The sequence below is a fragment of the Prinia subflava genome, chromosome 1, assembly GCF_021018805.1.
Source record: "Prinia subflava isolate CZ2003 ecotype Zambia chromosome 1, Cam_Psub_1.2, whole genome shotgun sequence".
Taxonomy (NCBI): domain Eukaryota; kingdom Metazoa; phylum Chordata; class Aves; order Passeriformes; family Cisticolidae; genus Prinia; species Prinia subflava.
Genome location: NC_086247.1, coordinates 143,977,095 through 144,002,547, shown reverse-complemented (window position 1 = coordinate 144,002,547; position 25,453 = coordinate 143,977,095). Strand labels below are relative to the sequence as shown.

General features: G+C 40.2%; 1 protein-coding gene across 5 annotated transcripts in view; it reads right to left on the bottom strand.

Moving 5' to 3' along the window:
* DIP2C (disco interacting protein 2 homolog C) overlaps window positions 1-25,453 on the bottom strand; it is a 308,853-nt gene that overhangs the window by 22,449 nt on the left and 260,951 nt on the right. For 3 of the 5 annotated variants that reach the window (XM_063415559.1, XM_063415569.1, XM_063415585.1), the window contains 5 exons: window positions 24,513-24,643; window positions 15,707-15,875; window positions 14,598-14,768; window positions 7,823-7,852; window positions 6,065-6,126 (listed from right to left, as the gene is read on the bottom strand). In XM_063415559.1, the coding sequence (XP_063271629.1) occupies window positions 6,065-6,126; window positions 7,823-7,852; window positions 14,598-14,768; window positions 15,707-15,875; window positions 24,513-24,643 (563 nt within the window). The remainder of the gene's footprint in view (window positions 1-6,064; window positions 6,127-7,822; window positions 7,853-14,597; window positions 14,769-15,706; window positions 15,876-24,512; window positions 24,644-25,453) is intronic. The other 2 variants (XM_063415579.1, XM_063415594.1) reach the window with 1 other exon arrangement.

Below are 25,453 nucleotides of genomic sequence, written 5' to 3'. Positions count from 1 at the left end.
TAAAATCCAAACAGCTAAAGCAACAATTACAACACAGTATGGGTGATGTGTGGAACTTGGAATTGGAGGCACCCATATGAGAATATCCCTGAAGCTCAGGGTGACAGGAATGGCACTGCTGGAGGTAGCACTTGACGATTCCATTGGCAAAATGAGTTTACTGTGTCTAAAGCACTCTGAGAACACTGACATGGGAGGTCTATGTTTTAAACACTCACCAGGTACGTGGAACTTTATACCTCAAAACAACCCATGCCCTCTGCCTACAGAATCTCAGTGCCAGGGAAATGCTGGCTGGGTGTCACAGAGGGTAGTGATGGATTTTAGCCACTCCTTTGGACCCCACACAGTGTACAACAGAGGGCTGTGATTTTCTCTAACCTGTCACTGGGCTCTGTAAGCTGTGACCCATTGCAGGAGCTGGAAAAGCCCAGCTCCCCCCAGCATCAAGGGAGCACTCCTCAAAGTTTCTCTTTTGCTACCATTGGCAAATGGCTTTCAAATAGGATGAATCAATTAAATTTTCACAAAAGGCAACTATTTCACTGTCACTTGCTATTAGCAAGTCTCCGTCTGATTCACCTCCCCCCTGTTTCTTCTGCCTCCTGTGTGAATCTAAAATGGTTTCCCTCCACACCATGACTGTGCTACAGAGCACTGCTGTGGCTACAGCTCAGATAAAACTCAGCTAAGGAGTTCTTTTGTATGGTAACCCTTTAATAAAAGTATTTTTCAAGGTGGATGGAGGAGAAGTGTCTGAGAACAAAAGAAAAAAGCTCCTGTGGCTTTGCTGTTTGGTATTACCCCAGATAGTGTATACATAACAGGAAAGTTTCAGTAAAATGCAAGAAAGATAAACAATTGACAGCCATAATAAAAGGCTGTTTTTCTGGTCTTGCATGAAGTCTGAAATGCTGGAATATATTAAAATGAAGCCAAAGCTTTACTGATTCCTTTTGACAGAGCTTGGATTTGAGACTGGGCTCAGTGTATAAGCAATCTCTAAAAATAAATCCTAAGCAATTGTTTTCTCATTTCTTTGAAATGCTACAAGTGTTCCCTTCTTTTCTTGAGGAATGAGATTCAGAATTTCCATCCTCTGAAAACACCTTTGTCAGGGAGACAATGTCTGAGCAAGTCTGAAGGAAGTTCAGAGACCTCTGAATACTCTCAGAATTGCATATTTTTGTTAGTACAACACAAAAATAACCTCCTAAGAAATCGAGTCTGCTAATGACAGACTAAGTACATAGAAGGTTTTTTTTTAAGAGCTACATTAATTTGCATCACTCCAAGAAGATGTTAGTGACCATGTGGGAAAAGACACCTATTTTGTACAGCTCCACAGACTGCTTGTTTAATAAGGAGGGTAATCAGGTTAAAATAATTGTTTTAATGATGGTGTGGGAGCATTTCAGTGAGAGACTATGGATATTACAAGCCACAAATTGACTAACAGCCAGACTAAAAACTAATAACTTGAACCCAAATACATCTTTGTGCTTCTGGCCTGTTTGGCAATATCCCACATCTGGATTTGAGTCCCTCTTTTGTGCCAGCTGCTTCACCATGTCTGTTTATCCCAGCAGCTCATCATTACATGTAGCTCAAAAGGAGCTCTAGTAAACCACAGAAGAGTTTAATAAATTAATTTTTCCCTCTTTATTACCCTACAGACTTAACTAGATGAAACTGAATAATTTAAAAGATCATTTAATGCACCTATTATTTCAGCAATGGGTATATTGAAGTTTGAAGACAGGATAAGAAGGATATGATGGGAAAGGATGTCTGCATGTGTGAAACTAGAGATGGCATCAAATAAAAAAGAATGCAGTGTTTACCAGCACTGGCTGAAAGTTTTCCTTCTTGCCCAGCTTGATACAAAATGTCAGTGTAGTTCAATAAACAGTTTAAATACAATTTGTAGTCAAAATAAGGGGAAACTGTCTATGAAAAATGCATGCAAAGTGGTATCTAAATCTTCATCAATACATTTGTGACTTGGTTCGTGGCTCTCTCCCCTGGGAGTCTCAGCCTCCACTGCATCAAAGCTCATAAGTTGTCACTATCTGCTACTGAACAAGAAGACTGGTGACATTTTTATCTGCTTTTGGGGATAGACAGATTCCAATGAATATGTTTCCTTTTACTTTCCTTATCCTTTTAAAAATAAACTTTAATATCAAAGTAGATCTTTCCTTGCTCGGCTTAGGGCAGAACAGTGGTTTTCATTTTTTTTTTAATGGACAAGGTTTTGATATAGAAAAGAATATTAGGATGAAAGGGGATGTTTATCTTTACAAGATTTGCATCAAGTTTCAACTTTAGGAGAAGATCAATAATCTCCCTCAGCTGTCACCAGATGGATCCTTCAGCCCACTATTTAAAATTTCTGAGGAAATTCTCAATAAAACATCTAGAATATGAAAGGTACAGATACTCAGGGAAAGAAAATCCTATGTTAAAAATTTGAGAAACAATTCAAAGCAGTAAAAATATTTCAATATTTTTAATGTAGTTTAATTTCTAATTCATACCTGCTTGTTTCAAATTCAAGGTAATTTCAAAATATGTATTATCAGATTAAAAAGGTAGTATTTTGAAAACAGCTTTGCATGAGTCTAAAAAAAATATGGTCTAGGATGTTTACAAATATACTGAAACATTTGAGAATCCAGCCTGACCTGCTGCAGAACACTTGAAAATATTTTTGTCCTGTTCATGGGAAAGATTGATTTATTTTGGTTTATTCTCATTTTGATGAATTGGCTTGTTTTGCCAATAAATAGTGTTTCTAACAAAAAGTAAGCTGCTGTTAGGGATGAAGAAGCTGTGAAATTTTAATTTTAGTATCAGAAATGTGTTTTTTGCTGGACATTTTATAAACACACGTACATACTGTTTTAGAACAATCCAGATATAAGGGATGCTTGGGCTTCAAATTTACATCTTTACTGGTACAAAAGGCTGCAAGTGTTGTAAAAGCCACCATCTTTCAAGAACATGGAGTTTTGGCATGATGAGAAAAGGCTATCTCTCTCACTCTCTCCCCTTTTTATCTTCCAAGCACTTCTCAGCTTTTAGCAGATTGTGGCATCTTGTGCTTAACCACCTGGAAAGCTTTCTGAGGAGAGCAGGACTGGTCAAAAATATGACAGAACAGTCTGACAAACAGGCCTTTAGAAGAAGGACAAGAATATGTACATATTTATTCAATTTATTTTCCTCTTTTGCGAGGAAGGGGGAATAAACTTGCTTTCCTAGAGGCAGAGAAATGCAGCAGTGACCTGAGCAGGTGCTCCTGCCCAGAGCTCTGCAGCCCATCCCTCCCTGAGGATGACCGTGGGCACAGAGCCTCTGTGCTGTGCTGGGGAGATTTAATCCACCTACTCTGTCCTTTGGAGCTGAGCTAACCTCTGTAAACAGCACTGCTCTGCACTGCCTGCACATCACCCACCTGCTAGATACCCCAGGAGTCTTCTGGTTTTTATTAAAAGCCTGTGTGGGACTGGCCTGTCTCTGCTCACTCTTGCCTCAGGCCATCCTGAGGACATCCTGATTTGTAGAAAATCGGTAAAATGCTGACTACAATGATCCCAACAACAAGCCAGAGCTGTATATTCTTGCTTTTTGTGCTACTCAGATTCCAAAAATAGGGGTCTAATGCCATTTGAGACAGCTGGCACTGCCTGGGACACTCCTTAGGGCTGACTAATACAAGGTGACTCCGTGTGAGATGCAGCTTGAGAAGCTGGAGCACCTAGAACTGCACTAGATGCTCACAGCCAGGCAGTCAAACCTTTCTCCAGGGTCAGAGCTGACCAAGTGGCTGCTCCCCTTGGGGCAAGTTTCCTGAACCTCCAGGTGAGCCCAGGGCTATGGCCGGAGTCCCAGCAGCTAAACCAGAGGGCTGCCAGCTCCAAACCACACAGGGACACACACAAAAAGATGTTTGAAAACCTCCACCCTGACCTAAGAACCAAACCATCCAAATCTAGGGAGAGCTGGGAGCAAAGAAACATCTAGTTTGGTCAAACAAGCACCCCTAGACCTCCACAAAGACTGTACCTAGCACAGGTATTTTGACCTGAATGCCTACAAGAAAATGGCATTTTCATAAGCTGTAAAGGGCACAAGCAGGTAATTACCAGATTAACTTGAAATAGTTGTATTGAAACTGTTTATTAATTTTTATGGATGTGAACAGGATTTGAATAATCTCAAAGAACTACAGCTGTTTTTTGAAGCAACTAGAGAATGTTATCATGCTAAGAAAAAAACCCCCCACGTTCAGTCTGTTTCAGACCCTGAAAAATATCTTCTGAAATAAAAGTGATGAAAAACATTTTCTCCATGAAATGTACAGCATAAAATGTTCATATTGTTGGGAGACTGGCTGGCCTGCAAAGACTCTCTGGGTTGCTACTCTATGGTCTCACAGATATTTACAGGGATCTTTCAGATACTGCTAAGTGATAGAGACATTCAGTTCCACTAAAATGGTTCGAAAGAACAAGTGTGAAGAGACTATGTCAAATAGAGTTGTTTTCTCCCCTAATTTATGACCCACTAATCTAATTCTAAATTCCACAGGATTGGGTAAATGAGGCACAGCTTTAAACCATCAAATTAAAATCTCCATTACCACAATATGAGAACCAGCTCTAAAGATCATCTTTCATGTTCTGTAGAACTAGTCACTAAATATAAATTAACACGCTGCAAAGCCTGATTTTGATAATGAAGCCTACTTCTCAATGACATGCTAAGGCAGGGAAATAGTGTATACCCATGGTTTATGCAATTTTTATGAACAGTAAATCTTAATTCCTTTCTTTCAACATATTTTTTTATTATTTATAATTTTTACTGACTGCGAATATTACATTCTCTTTCTATAGAAATATTCTCTTTTTTCTTTTCTGGGTTGAGTATGACCGTGGACTCTGTCTCCACGCTACTGCAGTTGCTAGACCAGGAACACCAAATTTCTATGGCTGGATTATGGAGACAGTAGTGTCCCAAAAGACAGATCAAATATAAGTGTTATTACTGGAATCACTGTGTGCAAAAGGAATAAAGAAATTGTGAGTCAAACATCTTGCAGCTCTTTTCTTCTACCTGCCAAACTCCACGTGCAACAAGAAAACACCTACATGTTTATCTGACCTCACTACCCAGTGGGTAACTTGGGCCTGCAGTACCCTGGGGTTTGTACTCTGCAAGCTGAACTGGTCACTTTGATAGAGCCAAAGCTGGGGGGCAAAATCTCTGTTAAGCTTTTAAGAAGGATAAAAGAAAAAGAACAAAGAACCTCCCTCTTTGGATAATGATTTTTTTAAGGGAACCGGGACTGTTAATCAAATGTTCACCTTTTCCAGAGTTCATAGAAAACTTCTTAGTTTGTCACAGTTCTGTAAAGAGACTCATGACCAGAGTATTGGAAAACTGAAATACATGTGCATGGGTATTTTTTAAAATCACACCTGCCATCTCAAGCTTGCCTCCAACCACTAAGTGATAAATTTTATTTCTCACTCATTGTATACATCTCTAACACTCAAGATGGAACTGAAAAATACCCACAATTACAGAATGTGGTTGCTCACAGTGGCTGAAGCAAACAATCCATCCCCTCATTATAGATTATTTCCATCCCCCTGCAGCATTAAGAACTGCAGCAAACCCCACACAAACAGCAAACAGCTGCCAAGCCCGGAGAAACACCTCTGTGAAGCTAAAAGGCCCAACAGGACTCCAGTCTGTGGGGACTGGCCAGGCTGCCCCCCTGAATACAAGTGTCATGACATCCTGATGGCAATAAAGGCAAGGAATCTTGTTATTCAGTGCAGTAATGATGTCAGATGCCTCAGTTTTATCAATGGTAAAATTAATTAACCAATATAAATGTCTGTGTCTTGCTGGTAGGAGTCAACACAAATTATTTATGAGATTTGCAACAACTTCCAGGGTCTGTGGGGTGTGTGTGGTGTAAGCAGCTTTCTTGCTAGAAACTCTGTTAATTGTGTGTATTAGAGAAAAAGAAAAAGGTGGTTCCGACCTGTCATGCCTCAGTGCCCTCATATCAACATACACTGTGGTGGGATCTGGTCCAGATGTTCCCTGTAAACAACAACAGCAGCTAATCAAAACCTGATGGCTGGGAGCAGAAAAGAGTTTTACCCCCCAAATAACCAAACATTCATTTCACTGCTAATTATGCTAATCAAATGACAAGTTACATTTAAGGTATTCATCAGTCAAAGCTCAGCTTTACAGAATCAGAACGAGCACTGGGAACATACCTACCATCAAGTACTTGTCACCTTGGGGTTCAGAAAAACATCAAGCAGTCAGACTACTTAACCAACACATGTCAACAGAGGTTTTATTTGCTACAAAAGGCCAAGTAATCAGCACATGGATACATACAAAAATGCTAAACACATTTTGCCATATAAAGGAAGGCGGAAATTGCTGAGGAGACACAGTTTAATGGCAGAAGCACATGGTCAGGAATGTGAAGCATGGTTTACTGAGAGTCTTCCATACATGCAACAGAGAATATACTTGAAGCTAAAGATAGTAAAGGTAGCACGCATGACATGAACCAATCTGGACTGAAGGTCTGTTAAGCAATTATTCTGATCCTTTTCAGTCTTCCACTGCATAATTTAAACCCTTGCTTTATGTCACAATATTTAGTTACTTGGAAAGAGGCAGACTAATTTTAGTTTCCTTTCATGCAGAGATGATGCAGTCTTCAGGCCCTTCCACCCACAGCTTTTCTGCAGTTTTGCAGCCTGCTATGATCTGCCCTTATCCAAAACTTCAAACTCATCACCACTGAACATCATGTGAATTCTCAATGCTCCAGGCTAGGGCTCTCTTCTCTGCTGCAGACCTCATGCTACTGCTAAGCACAAAGCTAGAAGAAAAGCACAGCTTCATTCTGGAACACTGGCACGTTGGAAATTTTCATTTCTGCAGAGGAATATCCTAAACCTGATAAACTCCAGATGCACAAACTCCTTTACCAGTTAGTTAGATGTCTACTACTTAAACCAGCAGGCAACATGAACTCCTAGTGATTTCTGTCCCATTTGTGATACATTGTAGAGAATAATTCTTCACATTAGGAATGTCTAGGGCTAAATTTTACATTTGTGCAACGCTGGCTGATCATTCCAAATTTTTTTGAGCACTGAAAGTTGCAACCCAGACCCACAAATAGCTAATTTTTGTATCTACAGGGGGAAAGTATTACCACTACCAATTGATACTTACTGAACAGGTACTGATCATCACCCACCACCAGAGGAGAACAGGAGTAAGAGAGCTGCACATGCATGTTAGCCTCTTTAGCTTGTCATACACAATACAAGGTACAATATCCTCTCTAGCTATTAACGACACGATTCTCAGTCTACTGGTAAACTCAGCAGTGTAACAGACTAGTGCTGAGTGGAGAACTTATTTGAAATATATGCAATGCTGAAAAGAAAAAAACAAAACCAAGGAAAAATTGGTTATCTTTAAAAATAAAACCAAAGCTGATTTGATTTGTAAAATAATGGAAACAGTCAAGTTTGAAAATCAAAGACAATCACTATGGAATTTATTATTTTCAGCATGAATGAAATAGTTACAATGGACATCTAATATTTGGTGAAACCTGCATCCAGATAAAGCTATACTGGACTTATTTATAATTTTATAGAAGGATCTGAAAATCCCCAAATCTCCAGACTCAATTTCTAGTCTGTCCCACTGTTGGAAGCTGATAGGTGGGTATTGAGGGAACATGAAAATCCCCTACCTGCTCGGCCAGCTTCCCCAGCCTGTGAGGCTATAGCAGCAGGAATAGCAGGGATGAGGGAGAGAAGGAAAGAAGGTAACACAAGACAAAAATAATAATAAAAAATGGGAATGAAGGGTGGGAGAAAAAAAAGAGGAGAATGCAAAAAGCAGGGAGTAAAATAAAAAGAAAAACAATGTCAAATACAGGAATTTTACAAATTAACCACTATACCATTAAAGGTTAAAAAAAGTAAAAAATGAGGTGTCAACATTTTAGTAGAGCAACAGAAGAGACAGCTGTAGACTGCTAACCTTGGACAAACAGACTTAAATGGTTTTAGGACACTACAGACAATGTTGTTAGTGGAAAACACATGTCTAGCATACTGATTTTTTTGTTATTGTTTTTGAAGTCATTAACCACTATGGCCCTCCTATTTTAAAGCACTTTATTCCATTGAGAATATTCGAGGTCTGCTGTTTTACTAGGAACACAAATTTTAAGTAAGTAATGTCATCTGGAAATCGAAAGTAAGCTCTCTTTTTGAAAAAAAAAAATTAATATACAACAGAGAAAGATACTTACACCTTCTTGCATACAGATTAACCTGATCATGAAGTGAAATAAAATCAAGGCTTGGTGCATAATCTAATTACTGCAAGATAATAAATAAGTGGAATAACTTCAGAGCCCAAGAAGTCTTCATTCCTATTTTTTATGGCAAACAGTGTAATATATATAAAGAACAGTAAAATTAAAAGCTGATAAAGACCCTTCAGCTCTCCACCATGACTGATAACTCAGCAAAGAGACAAAAAATCCTCAGTGGTGACTAGTCCTAAGGCACTACTATCACATGGAGTATCTAACACCAGATGGCTGCTGTGGGATTTGCCCTACAACTTGTGAAAACAAACAGCTCTGAAAGCCCTGGCATCCCACATTCCTCTCACCAGACTTCTGAATGCCAGCAGAGCTAAAGACTGCAGAAGCTGCCACAGCAGCACCTTAAGACAGGTTAATTTTAGATGCAAAGGAAGATGAAACATTTAACAAAAATAGGATGGATCTGCTCATTGCATTGATGCCCCAAAATGGTATTACTAATAATCCAGGCTGAACACTGCAGTGTAACTGCAAGAAAGCAGAATTACTGAAATCCAGCAGTTATATAATTCATTGTCTGTGACTATACTGCAGGTCCAGAAAGGACTTTGAGAGTACCAGAGCTTCATATGGCTTTTAACTACAGAAGGCTTGAGAAACACCAGCTGAATTATCAGGTACATCCTTCTGTGGCCAGCTGCAGCTGGAATACTCTGAAAAGTATTTCAAAGGAAGCAGAGTCTAAGCCAGGACTAGAATGACTGACTCAATTTGTCTGTGCACATTCATTTTGAGAGACAGAGATAGAGAGCATCTGTTACGCTGGTAACAGGGAAAAAACAACAGAACTTCTGGAGTATCTGCTATTTACTTAGGACATGCCTGGTAGTGGTCAAGGAAACAAAATGGGACTTAAGAATTTTCTGTCTGGGAATATCATAAGTCACATGTCTTGGACTAAATAAATCTCTGCCCATGCACAGGCTACCACTGTGAGCCATTTGCTCTGAGCAAATCTCAGCAGTAGGCCAGGCTTTTATTCCCTGGCTGCAGGTCAAAACTGCTTGAAGGACCACCCCAAGAAGTCAGCTGTAGGGCTGACCACATGCCAAGACTCAGTGCATACCTAATTTCCACTCAAGTCAAAGGCCAAGCCGCATGCTCTCCCCTACTTCCCTCTCTAGAGTTAAAAACCTGGAACTAGCCTACCAGAAATCCTAGGAATTTAAAAATCATTGGTTATTTTGGTTTTATTTAACTACCTAAGGATGTGGCCTCAGTGTTTACTCTGAGTCTGCTTCTGTTCCAGCAATGCTCAGAACAGGAATTTTTGGTGTGCACTTGGCAATGTCACCTACGCAAGCACAGCAGCTGGAGCTGTGAAAAGAACTTCATGGCATGACTCATAGCAAAGGTGGGAAAACAGAACCTGAGGGAGCTCCCCCAGAGCTGCAGGACATTGCTAAGTGTGAATCATGCCTCTGACACAGTGCATGGTCTCCTGTGGCACTCTTTGCACACCTACCTTTTATTACTTTTAATACTCAGAGAGTGTGATCTATCACTAGGTAAAAAGAAATATTAACTTTATGCCCTAAACTCAGTAATAAAGATTCCTTTGCTAGACTGTGAGAAAAGGGTTCATTTCATGTAACTTCAGCCATTAAAGAAGAAAATGTGCAGTAGGGAGGATCTCCTGATGGGGATGGATCCTATCCCCAGATGGGTGCCTGAGATGTCTCTTGAAGTATTTCTGTGATTCCACTGACTGTTGATGGATAACTCAACCTTGCAGTCTCAGTTAGAGGAGCTAGAAAAGAAGCAAGATGAATCCTACTCTCCTTAACTTGGACAGATTTGTTAGTACATTTTCAGGGTTAACTAAGGAAAATTAACAACTTCTAGAAGTTTTTCCTCAGCTGAAATTGAGTAGCAGGTTGAATAAAATGAAAATATTTATTCCAAGTGTTTAAATGAAAATCAGCTAAAATCCTAGAGAACCATCTGTGCTGTTGTAAGAAACCAGCTACTTTTCATATCTATTTTTCTCTCTCTCTCATGCTAAGATGCTAGTTAATGAGAATAAAAATATGCTAGATGCAATCTTTTCATCTCACTAATCCCTGGACCATTATCTGTAACTATACAGCCCTAAAAGATCAGATATTAATAGTATTTAAGTGCCTAAAGATGGAGGAATTTACTTATTTTCAAAAGCACATCTCTAGAAATCTATTCCAAAATGACTACATCAAAGGAAACATACTAAACTTGCTCTCAGTTTGAAAGGAAATGAATACAAATGGCAATGCATTAGTTCTGTCAGTGATCACAACACGGAAATTAAGATAATTTGGTAGACTATGACTCTTTTGTACCAAAGAGATTATCACAATGATTTCCTTTCCAGGGTAATCTTTAATAAACTGTTAAATTCTGCTATACACACACACACAGACACAGACACACACACCTTCCTCCTTTTTGGAGAGGTAAACTGTAAAAGCTTTTTGGAAAAATCAGGATACCCTTCCCTTTAAACATTTGAGTCTTGGATTTGTCCAAAAAACTGGAAATCAAGAAGGTATCAGAGATAAAATCCAAGTTGTATTAGATGTAGCCCACAGAGAAGAAACCTAGATAGGCTTTTTTTTTGCTGGTAAGGGTCAGTAGCTGAATACTGAGATGTGTTTAGAAAGGTGATTAGTAGATACATATTTTAGAAACACTGCAGAGCAGGCTGGATCACCATTATCCCTGGGGAAGATGCTGTTCCAGGAACCACGTGCTGATCTCATAGATGACATAACTTGGAAGAAAAAAAGCAAAAGCAGATGCTATTGACTCAGATATCTTGAGAAGTAGTTTTATGCAGTGTGAAGAATCCAGAAATCATTACCCATTTCTGGAACACACTGGAGACAATATTAATTGCAGGAATATTGTAGATGAAGGATTAAAATTTAATTTGCTCCTCAGCTGAGAAAACACAATAGTGCACAAGCTATTCTGGAATACCACTAGCCATAAACTTCCAGAAAGTTTGGAAAGAGCATTCAATCTAATTCAGTATCCAGTCCCTGGCAATGTCTACTGCCAGATGCTTCAAAACACGCAAGCCTCTATCTTTATATTCTCCACCAAAATGACATGTTTTGTGGTGATGCTTGCAAGTAAAACCTTTAGTAATTTTTCAAACACCTTTAAAACTTGCCAAAAAAGCCTCAGCTCAAATGCTTCAAAAACGATTCCGCTTGGGAGGAGAATGTTGCCACATATAGCCTGTCCTCAAGTGGCTTTTCTCCATTCCAGCCACACCACTCTTTTACACAGTGTTTGGCTTTTAGTTTGTCCTATGGACTGAGATGCTGCATCTCAGTAGAACTCAACAAATCCTGACATTATGCTACACAATCAGCCAGGCTGTTTAACCATCTCACTCATGGCTCTCATTCTGTGCTGTTCCTAAATCCATAGGCACTATCATTAACAATAATCCTTCAGAGACTTTGCCACTTTTACAGTTTGATTCAACAACTCTTTCAAGAATTTCTGTAAAGAACCATCTAAGAAGCAATCTTCAGCTAAGGAGTAAACACAATCAAAAGGCAGATACACATAGTCAAGCCATAATCTAGGCTAACTCCACGCTGATTAGGACTTCCAGTTTCTCTGAGTGTATCAGCTTTCCTGCATGTCTGCAGTGGCTTTAGCCAGCCAGCAGGTCAGGACCCACCCAGCTCCCTGTGGGACAGGGAAAGCATAGGAAGAGCAAAAGTGAGAAAATCCACAGGTCAAGATGAAGACAGTTTAATGAGTGAAGGAAAGAGAAGAGCCTAAGTGATGCAAAAGCAATCACTTATCACCCTCCTTGAGCAGAATGATGCCCAGCCAGCCTCTGAGCAATGACTGCTTTAGAAGACCAACCATGCCTTTGCTTTAATGCTGAGCATGACATTATGTGGTATGGGATATCCCAGGTCAGCTGGGCACAGATTTCCTGGGTGTGTCCCTTTCCAGCTTCTTTCTCCTCCAGCCTGCTTGCTGGGGGGCAGTGGGGTGATTGTGCAGGAGGCACAGAGAGAAATGAGGACAGCCCTGATGCTGTGCAGGACTGGTCAGCAAGAGCCCAGCCACTGGTGTGCTCCCAACTCCGTTCAGTCACAAATGGAAAACACAGCTCTACACAGGCTGCTATGACAAACATTAAATCCCAGGCAGAACAAGCACTTCTGTTGTTACTTCCAACAGGCCACACTTCGGTATTGCACCTGGCTTACTACTGCTTAGTATTATCCCCTGATTTTATTACTTGTCCTGAATTCACTTGTAAGTGAAGCAACCACCATGAACCATCCAGAAATCAGTGCACATCTAAAAATGGAGATTTTCATTAGTGGCAAGCAAATATCCACAGCTTAAAATTTGCCCTTGTAATCTAAAGCATCCTTCATGTCTGGTCCCTCTAAGAACCAGAAGCCAGAGAAGCTGAGCTGTCTTTCAGAAGCAGCTCCACCACAGCTTCAGGGGAGAGCTGACAGGCCCCATCCTGATCTGTTCCCAGTGAAGGTATGTCATCTCTTCCCTGCTTCCCCTCCTTTCAAAAACTGTTTTATTCCTGGAGAATATTTATGGTAGTAATTACAGAATGGCAAACCAAACAACTCTACCTCTGGGCAATAGAATGACTTTTAACCTTGTTCAGCTTTGCCTTGTCATATACTTGACAGTAATAATTAAAAACACCCTAGGCTCTAGAGATACTCTGCTTCAGTCAGAGAGAAAGCAAACAGTACTGGAGGTGTGGCACACCTCCTTGTTTTCAGTCCTTGCCCTGAAAAGGGCAAGAGGCTGAAGCAGGCACAGACATACTGCTCTGTGCTGAACCCATAACTAATTTGCAAGGTTTTTTGATTTAAAAATATTTACATTTACAGTCAGAAAAGGAATAGCAGATTCTTATTCGCAGCGTCACTGAGCAGATTTGTTCTGACTTCCACACTAAAGCAGGTACCCTTGTGACCTTCATGAGAAATCCTTCCCTTAAACCAGGGGTAACTGCCAGCTTTGAGATGCAGGATGGACCACACAGACAGGCAAGTCCTACTGAGGCCACAGTGACTTTGAAGAGGTTAGAGACATGGCACATGACCAAATGGATATGGGACTTCCCAGCCAGAGCAGCTGCCAATGCAGAAGATGATTCTTTTAGTATTTAAAAGGTTAATAAATTAGAAAACATATTACACCTGAGTAGGACACCTATGGTATTATTACAGGAACAGTAGGTGCAACTCTGAAACCAGATTTGGAAGGACAGGAAGATCAAGAGTCACAAAAACGAGACAGAGATCAGCAAGTATGTATTAAGATTATCTATTTATCAAAATAAAGATGTGTATTAGATGCATGACAGAAATGAGACTCTTATTCTAGAACAGAGAATGTATGGACCTAATGCCAGATGAATTTAAACTTGAAATAAGGTAAAATTAATTAAAAATGGAACACCCTAAAAAATGGCAAGTTAACTTTCATCACATGAAGTCCTCAAAGAAAAAATACTATACTCTAGATCAACCTAAAACTATTTGCTTGGTGCACTTATCATTGGTTGAAAAACTAGACGCTATTCAGAAATTCAGACAAGATAGCGACATCAGTCATTAAAATCATGACTCAGTAAAGAATCCTGGAGAATGCATGTTACATCCTACATTAACCTTGGGACTTTTCTTCTGATTAGAGATCAAAAACGAAGAGATATAGCAAAATCATTTTCCTTGTGTGCAGAAAATATCTATCTAGTTAAACAAGTAGTAGTTGGAAGTATTGTATGAACAGAAGGAATCCATTTTGTAACACACTGAAGCAAACACTTGGAAGCTGTAGTTTACATGACGTGATTACACACTGGCTCTGGAATACACACTACACGTTCTGTCACTGTCAGGTGCCTTTCTGAGTTACTGTATTCATGGGCAGAATAAATGCTATGATTGCAACATGACAGGGATGAGTTGTTGACAAAGTAACAGAAATTTACTACCTGTGTATGCAAGAATATTAAGTACCACATGCATTTTCTTAGTATGTCTATGACCAAACAGCCAAAGGAAATATAATTCCTTTTAATGAAAACCATTTCCTTAGAACAACTTTGAGCTTAAGGAGTGAAAAATCTTACCTGCAAACATATTGCCAGGTTAACTCTACAGCCAAGTGATGTGCTGACAGCCCGTGGATGGAGACCCAGGTCTTTAAATAACTTTGAAAATGACTGAGTGAGAGCTATCCGAGGTCGTTCTTCAGCCACTACTACACATGTCCGTACACGTGAAAGGTCCAGTCCCCTTGCCTAGAAAGAAGTCAAAATGTAACAAAGGCCACAAATGGGCAGATTTAATGCAAAACAGAAGTTCTTAAGTACATTATGCAGGTAATATGATTCAGGAGGAACAGCAGAACAGAGGATAAGGTATCAGTACAGTTTCCATTTTTCCTGGAGGCCGGATGGCCGGATGACACTCTAATAGCTGAAGAAGCAAATACTTGCTTGTCATCTCAACATTAGCACATAGGAAATGATGGGCATGCTAATTCTGAAGGGAGGGAATGCTATTTCCCCAAATTAATTCAGATGACAGTGAATAACAGCAAACAGGAAGCAATGTCTAGACTTGGAAAAACTGATTAGGAACTTATTAAGTGTGGATGGCAAAGGCTGGAGACATCATAAATATCAGCATCTCAAGATTCAATTTATTTCAGTAGCACATGGGAAATTCCAGATGGTTTCAGATATTTAAGTGGCTACCTGGCTTTTAATTCTGGGGGGAAAAGAAAGATATAGCCTCTTCTCCATACAGCGAGGACCATCTAGTTAAAACAACACAGTACTTTTAAGCATGTGATTATTTAACTACAGGGGTCAAAATCAAGCTAGTACTTCATATAACCAGGGTATTCATAAAACACACTATACAGTGTAATACTCCTTGAACCTCTTGGACATTTACACCTCTGTTTTCCAACACCTGCCTATCAGCACAGGCTGCAGCACACATCAGAGAGCTTAGGTAAATAAAAGCCTTTCCTTGAAGTTTAACAGCCCTGTGATCTGAAGAATGCCTGGTATTGATCCACAGCCTGTGGCAAGGAGTAACGTGGGTTCTGTGGAAGCTGCCTGTGCCCTCTGATGGTTTTTCCCTCCCAGCAGACACTCAGCAGAGTGCTCGAGGCTCCCGCACCGCACGGTGCGCGCGGCAGGGCGCGCGGGACCGCAGCGCCACTCACCTTCAGCGACTCTGTTTGCGAACCCAGTCCCTTAGTACAGAGCTCCATGACTGAATAGGAACAAAAAGTGTCTCTCACTTTGTACTGACTCACGGCAAGAAGCCACAGGGCAGGATTGGTCTCCAGTTCTGAGGGAGGAATCAGAATAGACTGGTGTCCTGAATAAACGCTGCAAGACACAAGATTCATTAACACACACTAAACACCAGTGTCCACAGACAAGCCATGGGGTACTTGAAAATACAATTTATCACAGCACTGGTTGAATCATGTAAAGCCTCCACAGCTCCAGAAGTTTAACATCATGTTTAAACCTGGTTTTCTGCTGTACTTCTAGAGTCTATGATGAATCATGAAGACTGCAGGCAGAATGTGCTTGTAATACTAATTTACTCAAAATTCCAGAGGAATTTGCTGCTAGAACTGTACCAAAAAGAGCAAAATGGCTCAGTTATTAATAGTGTGAATAAGCAGTATAATAATATTAAGAAAAAATAAGTGTTGCTGACAAATACTTTGAATTGAGTAATTAGCATTTTAAGAAACCTTGACTAAAAGAGTTCTTTGTTACTTAATATGGAAGCAACATGTCTCCTGCTAAAGCAAGCAAGAGGTTTGCAACAATTTTCAAGAGAGTAAATTTGGCCCTAATTTAACGTGCCTTGTAGATTTCAATTTCTTCTGTGAAAGTTTTATGAACTTTTGAAATTCAAATACACTACATCTCTTGTATACTGGATACCCACTGAGCATAAATATTGCAAAAATACACTTATCAGGGCCCCTGAGGGAAACAATTATGTCAGAGCTAATTTCTCTGGTACCTAAGACTCTCCCCAAGGGAAAAAGATTCCCAATTTGATGACTTTATTTCCCATGGGTTCTGTGTTGTTCACTCATCTCACACAGGCAGATTTACCATCAATTTTACAGTCCCCTCACATCTCAATTTGTGATCTGTAGATATTTCAAATCAGAATGGTGACAGCATAAAGCCTCCATACCATAGAAGTTCTGAGAAAGGACCATAAAAGCCCCCAGGATTTATGATGCATAAAAGAATTTCATTTGTGACTTGAAAACTTGAAATGCCAGCTTGGTAAAGTTGATGTTTTCAAATCCAAGTTACTGAGGTAAGACATGAAATGGAACTTTCTTTTCAGAATATGAGCATCTCTGTCACACTGGATCAGGCACCTTTGCAGTTCTTGCAGATGGGTTGCACACACACACACATTCCCTCACTGGTGAGTGAGTGCCCCCCTTCCCCCAAACCCAGATGGGAGTGCTTTCCAAAGCTGTGCCATGTTTGTGGAGGTTTGTGTGACCTGGATGTCTTTAATGGGTATGATAAAGGCAAAAAGGTGAACAAGTCCAGCCACAACAGCAGTTAATAATCCAAACTGTTTAGGTCTCCGCTGGAGTATGAGTCTGAGCATGCCATGGAATATTATGAACTACAGTTCAAGCAATTTCGTTTATCACAGAGGAGGAATTTTGCCTTTGACTGCTTGTCCCCACTGATGCCACTGTGGGTGATTGATGACCAGGGGCTCGCCATGGAGCGACGTGTTCTGCGATGGGGCCGACACGGCACGGCGCAGGAAAACCAACCATTGCCCTTTCATGGAATCAGAATAAAGTATCACTGCACCTTGAGCATGTGCTGCATAAACACGTGAAAAGAGATCTTGGCAGCATTACCCACGCCTGGAAGGTCAATGCCCTGAGCTCAAGTGAGAGATCAAACCAGCCAGGGAGTAGTACCAATTTTTAGTATAAACATTACCTCACTCTTTCATTCTTAGCAAATTCTATTAAGTTTTTCAGAGAAGTAAGACCAAAAGACCTTTAAGCTTAGGGCTCCACAAACTATCAAGGTGTTCAATCTGTCTGGTAAATACATAATTCTTACAAACAGGAAGCTGTAACCACTCAAGTAAAAACCTGGGATGGGCTCCAATCTGTACAAATATGGTATACAAACCTTTCAAACCCTTCTCCCTGACCCTGAACTTCTCTAATTGATGCAACCAGTATCAGGTGAAAAAATTATCTGCACAATAATAAACATGATGCCAGAGTGTCAAATGTGGGAGAGTTATTACTCACAACCACATTAAGATCCCTTATGTATCACTGACGTAACTGGACAGACATAACCAAAGTGAAACCACATCAAGATAACAAACTTTATCCGTGTTCTGAAAACTGTTCACACAAACTCCAGTAATTGTAATATTGGGGAAGTAAGTAACAGTAATATTGGAGAAGAAAGATGCATTACTTTTGTAGGAAATCAGGTAATTGATTCCAAGTATATTTTACAGGAAATCATTCAAAATAGCAGAATTTACAACAAAGAGAAATGTTTTCCCCCTCAGCAACACTAATATGTAAGGGTGAACTGTCTACCTCTCATGATCAACTCATGGACAAGAAAGTGGTTTTCCTCCCAACAACAGTCCTGCAGCAAAGTATGAGGATCTGCATGCAAAATAACCCATCTTCTTCAGACTGAGGGAAACAAATACTCTTATGATCAGGCTTAGACTAAAAAATTACTCCAATTAGACTGTAACAAATTAAGTTGTTGCTAGTATTTTTCTGATATTTCTAATGCTTCAAAAACTGTGGAGTTCAGGATCAAACTGTACAGCAGAAGGAAATATCCAGCAGGAAGAAAACTTTCTGTGGTGGAGAGTCTCACACGTGCTGCTCTTGACTGCAGTACACAAACATACAGCCAGCTGATACCATGCCTGCAAACTTCACACCCAACACAGGCTTTGCCTACTGAGCTGTGGTTTAATAATCCATGCATATCCTCTGATTTGAAAGAGCAGTTGGTGGAGCTACAAGAAGAACTACAAAGGCATAATTGTGGGGTGAATGTGCCAGTTCCACAGCTGAAGTGGTTTATGCAGCACCTGGTCACCATGATGTGGGCCATAACTTGGCTCAGCTCCCTGAATCAATCTCTGAAACATTACACAGAATCTGTGTATCAGTCCAAGCCACAGAATGCTACATATCCTGAAAATTCACAGACTTGCACTCCCCTGAGAAGCTGTCTGTCACCTGTGTTTAAGCTGAGGAAAAAATACCCTTGTACAGTTGGTTGAACCATTTCATACCATTCTAGTGGTTTCAAATCATTGTGAGATGCTAGAGGGTGTTTGCTCAGCATGAATGCCAAACACCACACAGAGCACCACATGCTTGAACAAACTGCAGTTGTGCAAGGCTGCATAAAGCTTGATATGGAGGAGGTGCTGGAGGTGCTGGATAAAGCTTGATATGGTTCCAAATGTATAGAAAGGTCTGTCAGTGCTTCCTCCATTTAATTCTAGGAATGGCAGAGAAGTTTGGCAGGTTCATCCAGGTATGGAATTCTAGATTTGGTAGTTAATCCTGAAACTGAGGGACTAAACAATGTGAGGCAGTTCCATCTTAACTTGAAACAATGATAGTTAAATGGTTAAGCTGTCAGCTTGGCTGTTCTAATATAGGAACCAACAAAATCAACTGTGGCAGCAGGGGAATGAATGGGATATTAGGAAAAACTTGGGAGTTTAAATATAAACTGTGGAACTTGAAGTCCCCTTTCTGAGATTGAGATGATATATGATAAAATGGACTAGGTGCAGGATTTTACTTATGTAAATTCTGGGAAGGAACTGTATGAAGATTGTTTCTTCCATTGCTGCAGAAATCTGTGTCACAAAAGCATCCACCTCCTGATGCAAGTCTTAACAACACGAACAGACACTGTGCAGAGCATCCCTGCATCACCTTGTCACAATGACTTTTGAGATGCAGATGCAGAGTGAAATGCAGGGGGGGTTGAGGTACGAGATCACCTTTTAGAATTGCTGTCTTCCTTTAGGGGACTGCAGAGCAATCCAGGGAAAAAAGAGAAGCCTTGGATTTTGGTAGTAAGTGAAGAGCCCTGTCTGCCTGCACTAAGCAAGGGCTGCCCAAGGACAGGAATACTCCAGGTAAAAGCACCAGGATGTATTTTGGTACGACAGCATCATCTGATCACGACACTGGCTCCGCTGCCAGCAGGCTGCTCTGGCAGCATATGGAGATTCCTGGAAGGACTTCTTGGCACTTAACTGTTCCACTGAATTGGAGATTTAGCTCATATTCTGCTGAGGCAGATTAGCAGTAAAAGCCGAGGTTTTATTATAGTTCCGAAAATTTCAGCAGGTCAATAAATGCTGACAATGGCAAGTGCAATTTGCAGTTGCATTCTGCACTTACTGACCCATCACTGCCCTTGCTCCTGTGTCCTTGTCAGGTGACATGAGCTGCTTCCTCACTTAACTGGAGGAGGCAGGTGGGTGCTGCTGAATCCTGTCAGTGTATGCATTTGGTTTGTGCATTTCTTCAGATGATATTTGGCATTTGGTGATGAGGGACAGGTATGGGAACTCAGTGTTTGGTAGAACTAAAGCCTTCCTTCACTTGGACCAGACCTTGTAGGGAGGACAGACACAGGATACAGAGGACAGTGTTTGGGTATATCTCTCTCTTAGGCTTCAAAGGACTTGGGCCAAAATAAAATCTTCAGTTCTGGAGATCCACCATGTACAAAAAATAGGGACTTTTTGAGAAAAAAATAGAGGATCTCACATCATCTGCAGAGTCCAAAGATGATGGCAGGCACACGGTGCTCTAAGAGCATTAACTGCACATGGTAAGCAGACAACCCATCAGTACCAGAGACAGCAAAAGGCCATTGCTGAGCCCTAGCATCATTCTGGCTCCTTATCACCATCTCTCCTGCCCCACTTACAGCCCATGTATGGGCACATCTCTAGAGGTGATGAGGTAAGTCTGCCAGTTCATCTCAGAACTCACGTTATCAAGGTGACTCAGGGCTTTCAGCTGCCCTTGAACTTTCCAGGCGTGAGGCAGGTTTAACAGTACTGATGTAATGTGCAAGGAAAGTAAATTGCCTCTTTGAAAAATTGCCACTGGCTACAGATTCTCCAGGAAACTGGCACACAGCAGTGTGTGAGCAGAAAACACACCTTCACATTCCTCCTGTGCCAGTTATGCATTTTGCAAAATACTTGACAGATGTTTATGCTCATATCCTTCACTTCCCGTGTCAGAGCTACCTGCTTCTGATGTGGCATTTAGGCTTCTTTATGCAGTCTTGCCTTTAATTTGCTGTACATGGGCTGGAAATTGGGTGAAATGCTCATGCCTGCCAGTTATCTTCAAGTTAGCCTAAACAAACCTAACAGTAATCAGTGATTCCTAACACAATAAACTTTCCTAAATCGAAGTTCTCCTGTTGGTGTTGCAATCCCCTTTGTTTACTTCTTGCACAGTTCCACTTATCTGCTTACTAAGAAACCTTGCAGTCTTTTGCAGCAGAAGCTACCTGGCAGCACTTCTGTGGATTTTGGCTTCATGCTATGGAAAAGAGGCAGCAGGAGAGAAGAAAGCACCAAAGCACCTTCCCTGGAAAGCCCTCCCTGGACCCTTTCCTAGCAGTCATGTCAATTATTGCATGGCCACTGCAAACCAGAAAATTCAGTTCCTCTGGTCCAGTCTGAGTCTCACTGACTTACACTAATACAAGCTCAGTTTCTGAGAACATATATAAAGTTTATTAAAAATTATTAATGCACTTAATTTTAATTTGAGCAAGGACAAATCTGTCTTTCAGCAGTAAAAGCAGAACTGCAATTTGAGTTGGCTTAGCTGGGCTAAAGTAGAGGGAAAATTCTTAAATTCTTAATCTATTGCATTACTCAGCAACTATCAATTAAGTGAATCCTCACTAATGAACTGTAGAATGCTGTATTCTGTCCCACAGTGAGAAGCATTAAGACAGGAACATCTTAAATTCAGGAAGCATTTCTGAACAATGGGATTTAGAATTAATTTTTTTAAAAATTTGAGGATTTTTTTCCTTTTAAAGAATGTAATACTTTTTAAAATGCAATGCAATGTTAGTCAGAAAACTAGGATCACCTTCTCAGAATGGATAAATGAGATTATTAAAGAGAAAACCACAAAGATAATGTATTCTTTTATTGGATCATGAGTAAGAACTCATTAAAATTAGGAACTTAGAGGTTTGAGAACTCACATGGGGCTGACGTCTGCTGCCACACCCAGGACTTGTTGTTCAATGACAAAGGTTCCAAGGAAACCCTGCTGGAGCATGCAGCCAGTTTAGAGGGAACAGTTCTTTTTAATGTATTGCTCTGCTTTGCAAGGTTTCTTTTCTTTATTATTTTATAACCTTTAGGCCATAAAATAATAAATTTCAAAAAAACAAAAAACTTTGCAAAACTATGCAATATATTCCAAACTTACCAAAGGGCTGGCTCCATGCTCCAGCAGCTTTCCTAAGTAGCTTTGAGCTCAGAGAATGGGGCATTCTGGGGCACCGCAGTGGAGCAGGCCAGCACAACATCTAAGCACCTACAACGGGGATAAAAGGTTAGTTTTTCTTTCAATTCCTTAGTCAATGCCTCCTTTGGTCTAGTTAATAAAGGAATTTAAATGTACTTTTAACTGCACCCAGAGCAGGAGGTTGCTCTTGCTTCCTGCTGGGCTCCTAAAACAAAGAGTTCCTATTTAACTCTCAAAAGCCCCTAACTTATAAAAAATTGAAGACCGAGCTTCATTTCCATGTGCCATTAGAAATATTAATTTAGTAAATGGAAGTGGTGACAGACAATCTTAGGTTTAGAGTGGAATTCTCTGAGTTAGAAATCTGGGTTGAAATGTTGGGCAGGATCCAGTTATGCTGAACCTCAAAGGGTAAAATGCAAAGTCACAAAAGTTTATGTTATGAGGAGGTAAGAGCCTTATAAACTCCAGGATGTATTTTTCCTATCACATCAAATAATACTCATTTCTAAAATAGTAATGAAATGGAAATTAGATTTGTAAGTGGAATTAATTAGGCTGTATCTGATGCCAGGTTTCTCCAAATAACATCAGCCTGAAGTTTTTCTGATTTAATATGAACAGGGGATCAGTGGCAAAGAAGAGATTGATGCGAAGGTTCATAAGACAAGAGAGTTGCTGGCCTGATCTCAGCTCCTTCAACTCCCTCATTTCCTTTCTCTTCTTTGAAAATGGTATATAAAATTTTCTATTCCTTCTGTAAGCCACAAATGAGCACAGACTCTGATTGCTTTCTCCCAGAGGCCTGCTGCCTTCATTCACTTGCCAGTCATAAACAATCTTCTCCTGATATAAACTGAAAGGCTGAATATACTGTCAGTATTGGGAAGGACCTAAGGGCAGCAAATGCGTATTTGTTGGAAAAACGGTTCTGGAGTAAAAAAACAAATTGCATTCAGGAGAGTCTTGGGCACCACAAATTACTCAGGTTTTGGACAGGTCAACATTTATCTGTTATGATGTTGCACAGAAGTTCTCCCTGGATGCTCTGTGTTCAGCACTATCCCACACAACGATACATTCCTCAGCTGAACTCTCCTATGGTGCTGTACAGAGCTTCCCTGGCCTCACAGTGCTGACATCAGTCCATGCTGGAACGCTCAAGTCTTTATCAGAAATAGTCAACCGACTTTAAAAAAGCAACATTTAAAAAAATTAAACATAAAACAGAGTGATTTAATTAAAACCTTAATATTTCTGAAGTTGGTTTGTTTGGGGTTTTTTTGCAGCCTCGGTAGTTTTACTTTTATATTGGGGAAATAAAACACTGAAAACCCAAAAGTTTTTCCAAACAAAGGGAACTCTAATCCCTGTGTAAAATCTAAAACAGTATTAGGCAAGTATAGCTTAAATCAAGAGAAACTGATCAAGAATGAATAAGATAATACTGTTAATCTTTAGCCTACTTAATATATAATAGCAAATATTTCAAAAGGGCGATAAACCACGCCAATAGCTTACTTTTAAATAAACAATTATTGCTGAAAAGAAATTGTTGCAGTTGTTAGCAAATAATATTTCCTTCAGGTATTTAGTAAATTGGTACAAAGTTTATGCAAAGTGTTTTTAATGCCGTGGATTATCTTCATTTTAGCAACTAAAAATAGCAGTACTGCTAACAGCAAAGAACTTTCTGTGCAGAGAGCAAAGATGTCAGACTGCTGTGACTCTGAGATGCCTTCATCAATATGGGCTCCATTAACACTCCCACAGTTCTCTTCTTTTGCCTCTGCATCAACCCAGCTAACTCAAAAAAAAAATAAATCAATAGACCTGCTTTCACTGCTGAACTGTAACTGCCCTGGAGTGTAGAGATTGACAGAAATGTTATATTTCTAAACTTATTAACCAAAAAAGCTGATTCACATTTCACCAGAATTTTTTTGTTTTCTGATAACTTCGCTACTGCCATACAAGTACCTGTAAGAAAACACACTTCTGAGTCTCTGCAAAAACCGCATCCTCAAAGTCCCACAAATGAGAGAGTCCCCTGCTGTCAGATTAGAGAATGAAAAAGGGGACACGAGGAAAGCACCTCCTTAAGGTAATATTGGTGAAGCACTGCTTTCATCAAATGAAACAAGGCAGGCTCTGCAGAGACAGCAGTAAAGCAGCAGGAGGTCAATGAGCAGCCGTGCTGATGCTCTGTTCTTCCAAGTCTAAACAGCCACGGCTGTGCCCTGCTCAAACAAACCACATCCTCCACACTGCAGCTTCCACACAGCTCCCAGCAATTCCAGCTGCCTGTGGCAGTCCCTCTGTCTGCTCCTCCCATCCTTTCAGCACTCATATCATCCGCTCTGCTGTGCCACAGTACAATGGAAACCCAGTTTCAGAAAAGGCTGAGGAGGAGAAGCCTCACCTGCAGAGGCACCAGAGGACAAACCCGAGTCCACAATAGGGGTCCAAGCAGATCGCGACCTCCCGGGAGGGATAAAGCTCACACTGCAGCTTAATAGAACGACAAAAGGCACTAGTGGCTGCATGAGACATCTGAAAGACAACAGCAAAGCAATTAAAATGATCAACTGTGTCATTGGAAGGCTCGTTCCCAGCCTACATCAAGTGCATACATCAATTACAGGATAAAAACACCAAATAAATATTGACTTTATGCTCAGTGTAATTGACTTTATGCACACAGATAATTTATATCTTAGAAAACATAATTTTCCTTCAAGAGGGCATCCAAATAATTGTGAAATGGGAAAGGGGACAGGATGAATGGGAAGCTTAAAGTGATTTAGGAAGAAAACTGTGAGTGGTTTAAAGATGTGCTCCAAGCTGTATGCAAAGCTAATGATAACATGCTACACTTTCTGGAAGAATAAAGGAATGAATGACTGAATGAAACACTTTGTTGATCATCAGTATCATATTTTAAAGTACGTATTTCTTAACAAAAAAATAAAAAATGGCCATTGCAAGGGATTTTTCCAGCAAAGCAGTACTAAGGATCTAATCATTCAGCAAAAAAACCACCCAAAAACTTAGTAAAGTTTCTGTAAATAAATATCTGTAAAATATCTTCATGTTATCCAGCTCCTAGCTGAGAAATAGGCTCTTAAAATCTTGGTGAGGAAGCTTTCAAAAATAACACAAGCAGAAAGTAGAAATAAAAAACCTGATCCAAATGAAATTCTTCTGGTTTTTTTTTTCCTAGTTTTGGGATGCTTTCCTGACTTACAAGTTCTAAGGACAATGGAAACAGGAAAATATCTTTTAATGTTTGTCCTCTCTATTAGTAACAAGAAAGACAACAATGTTAGAAATACAGTCTGGATAGGAGTTAACTTACCAAAC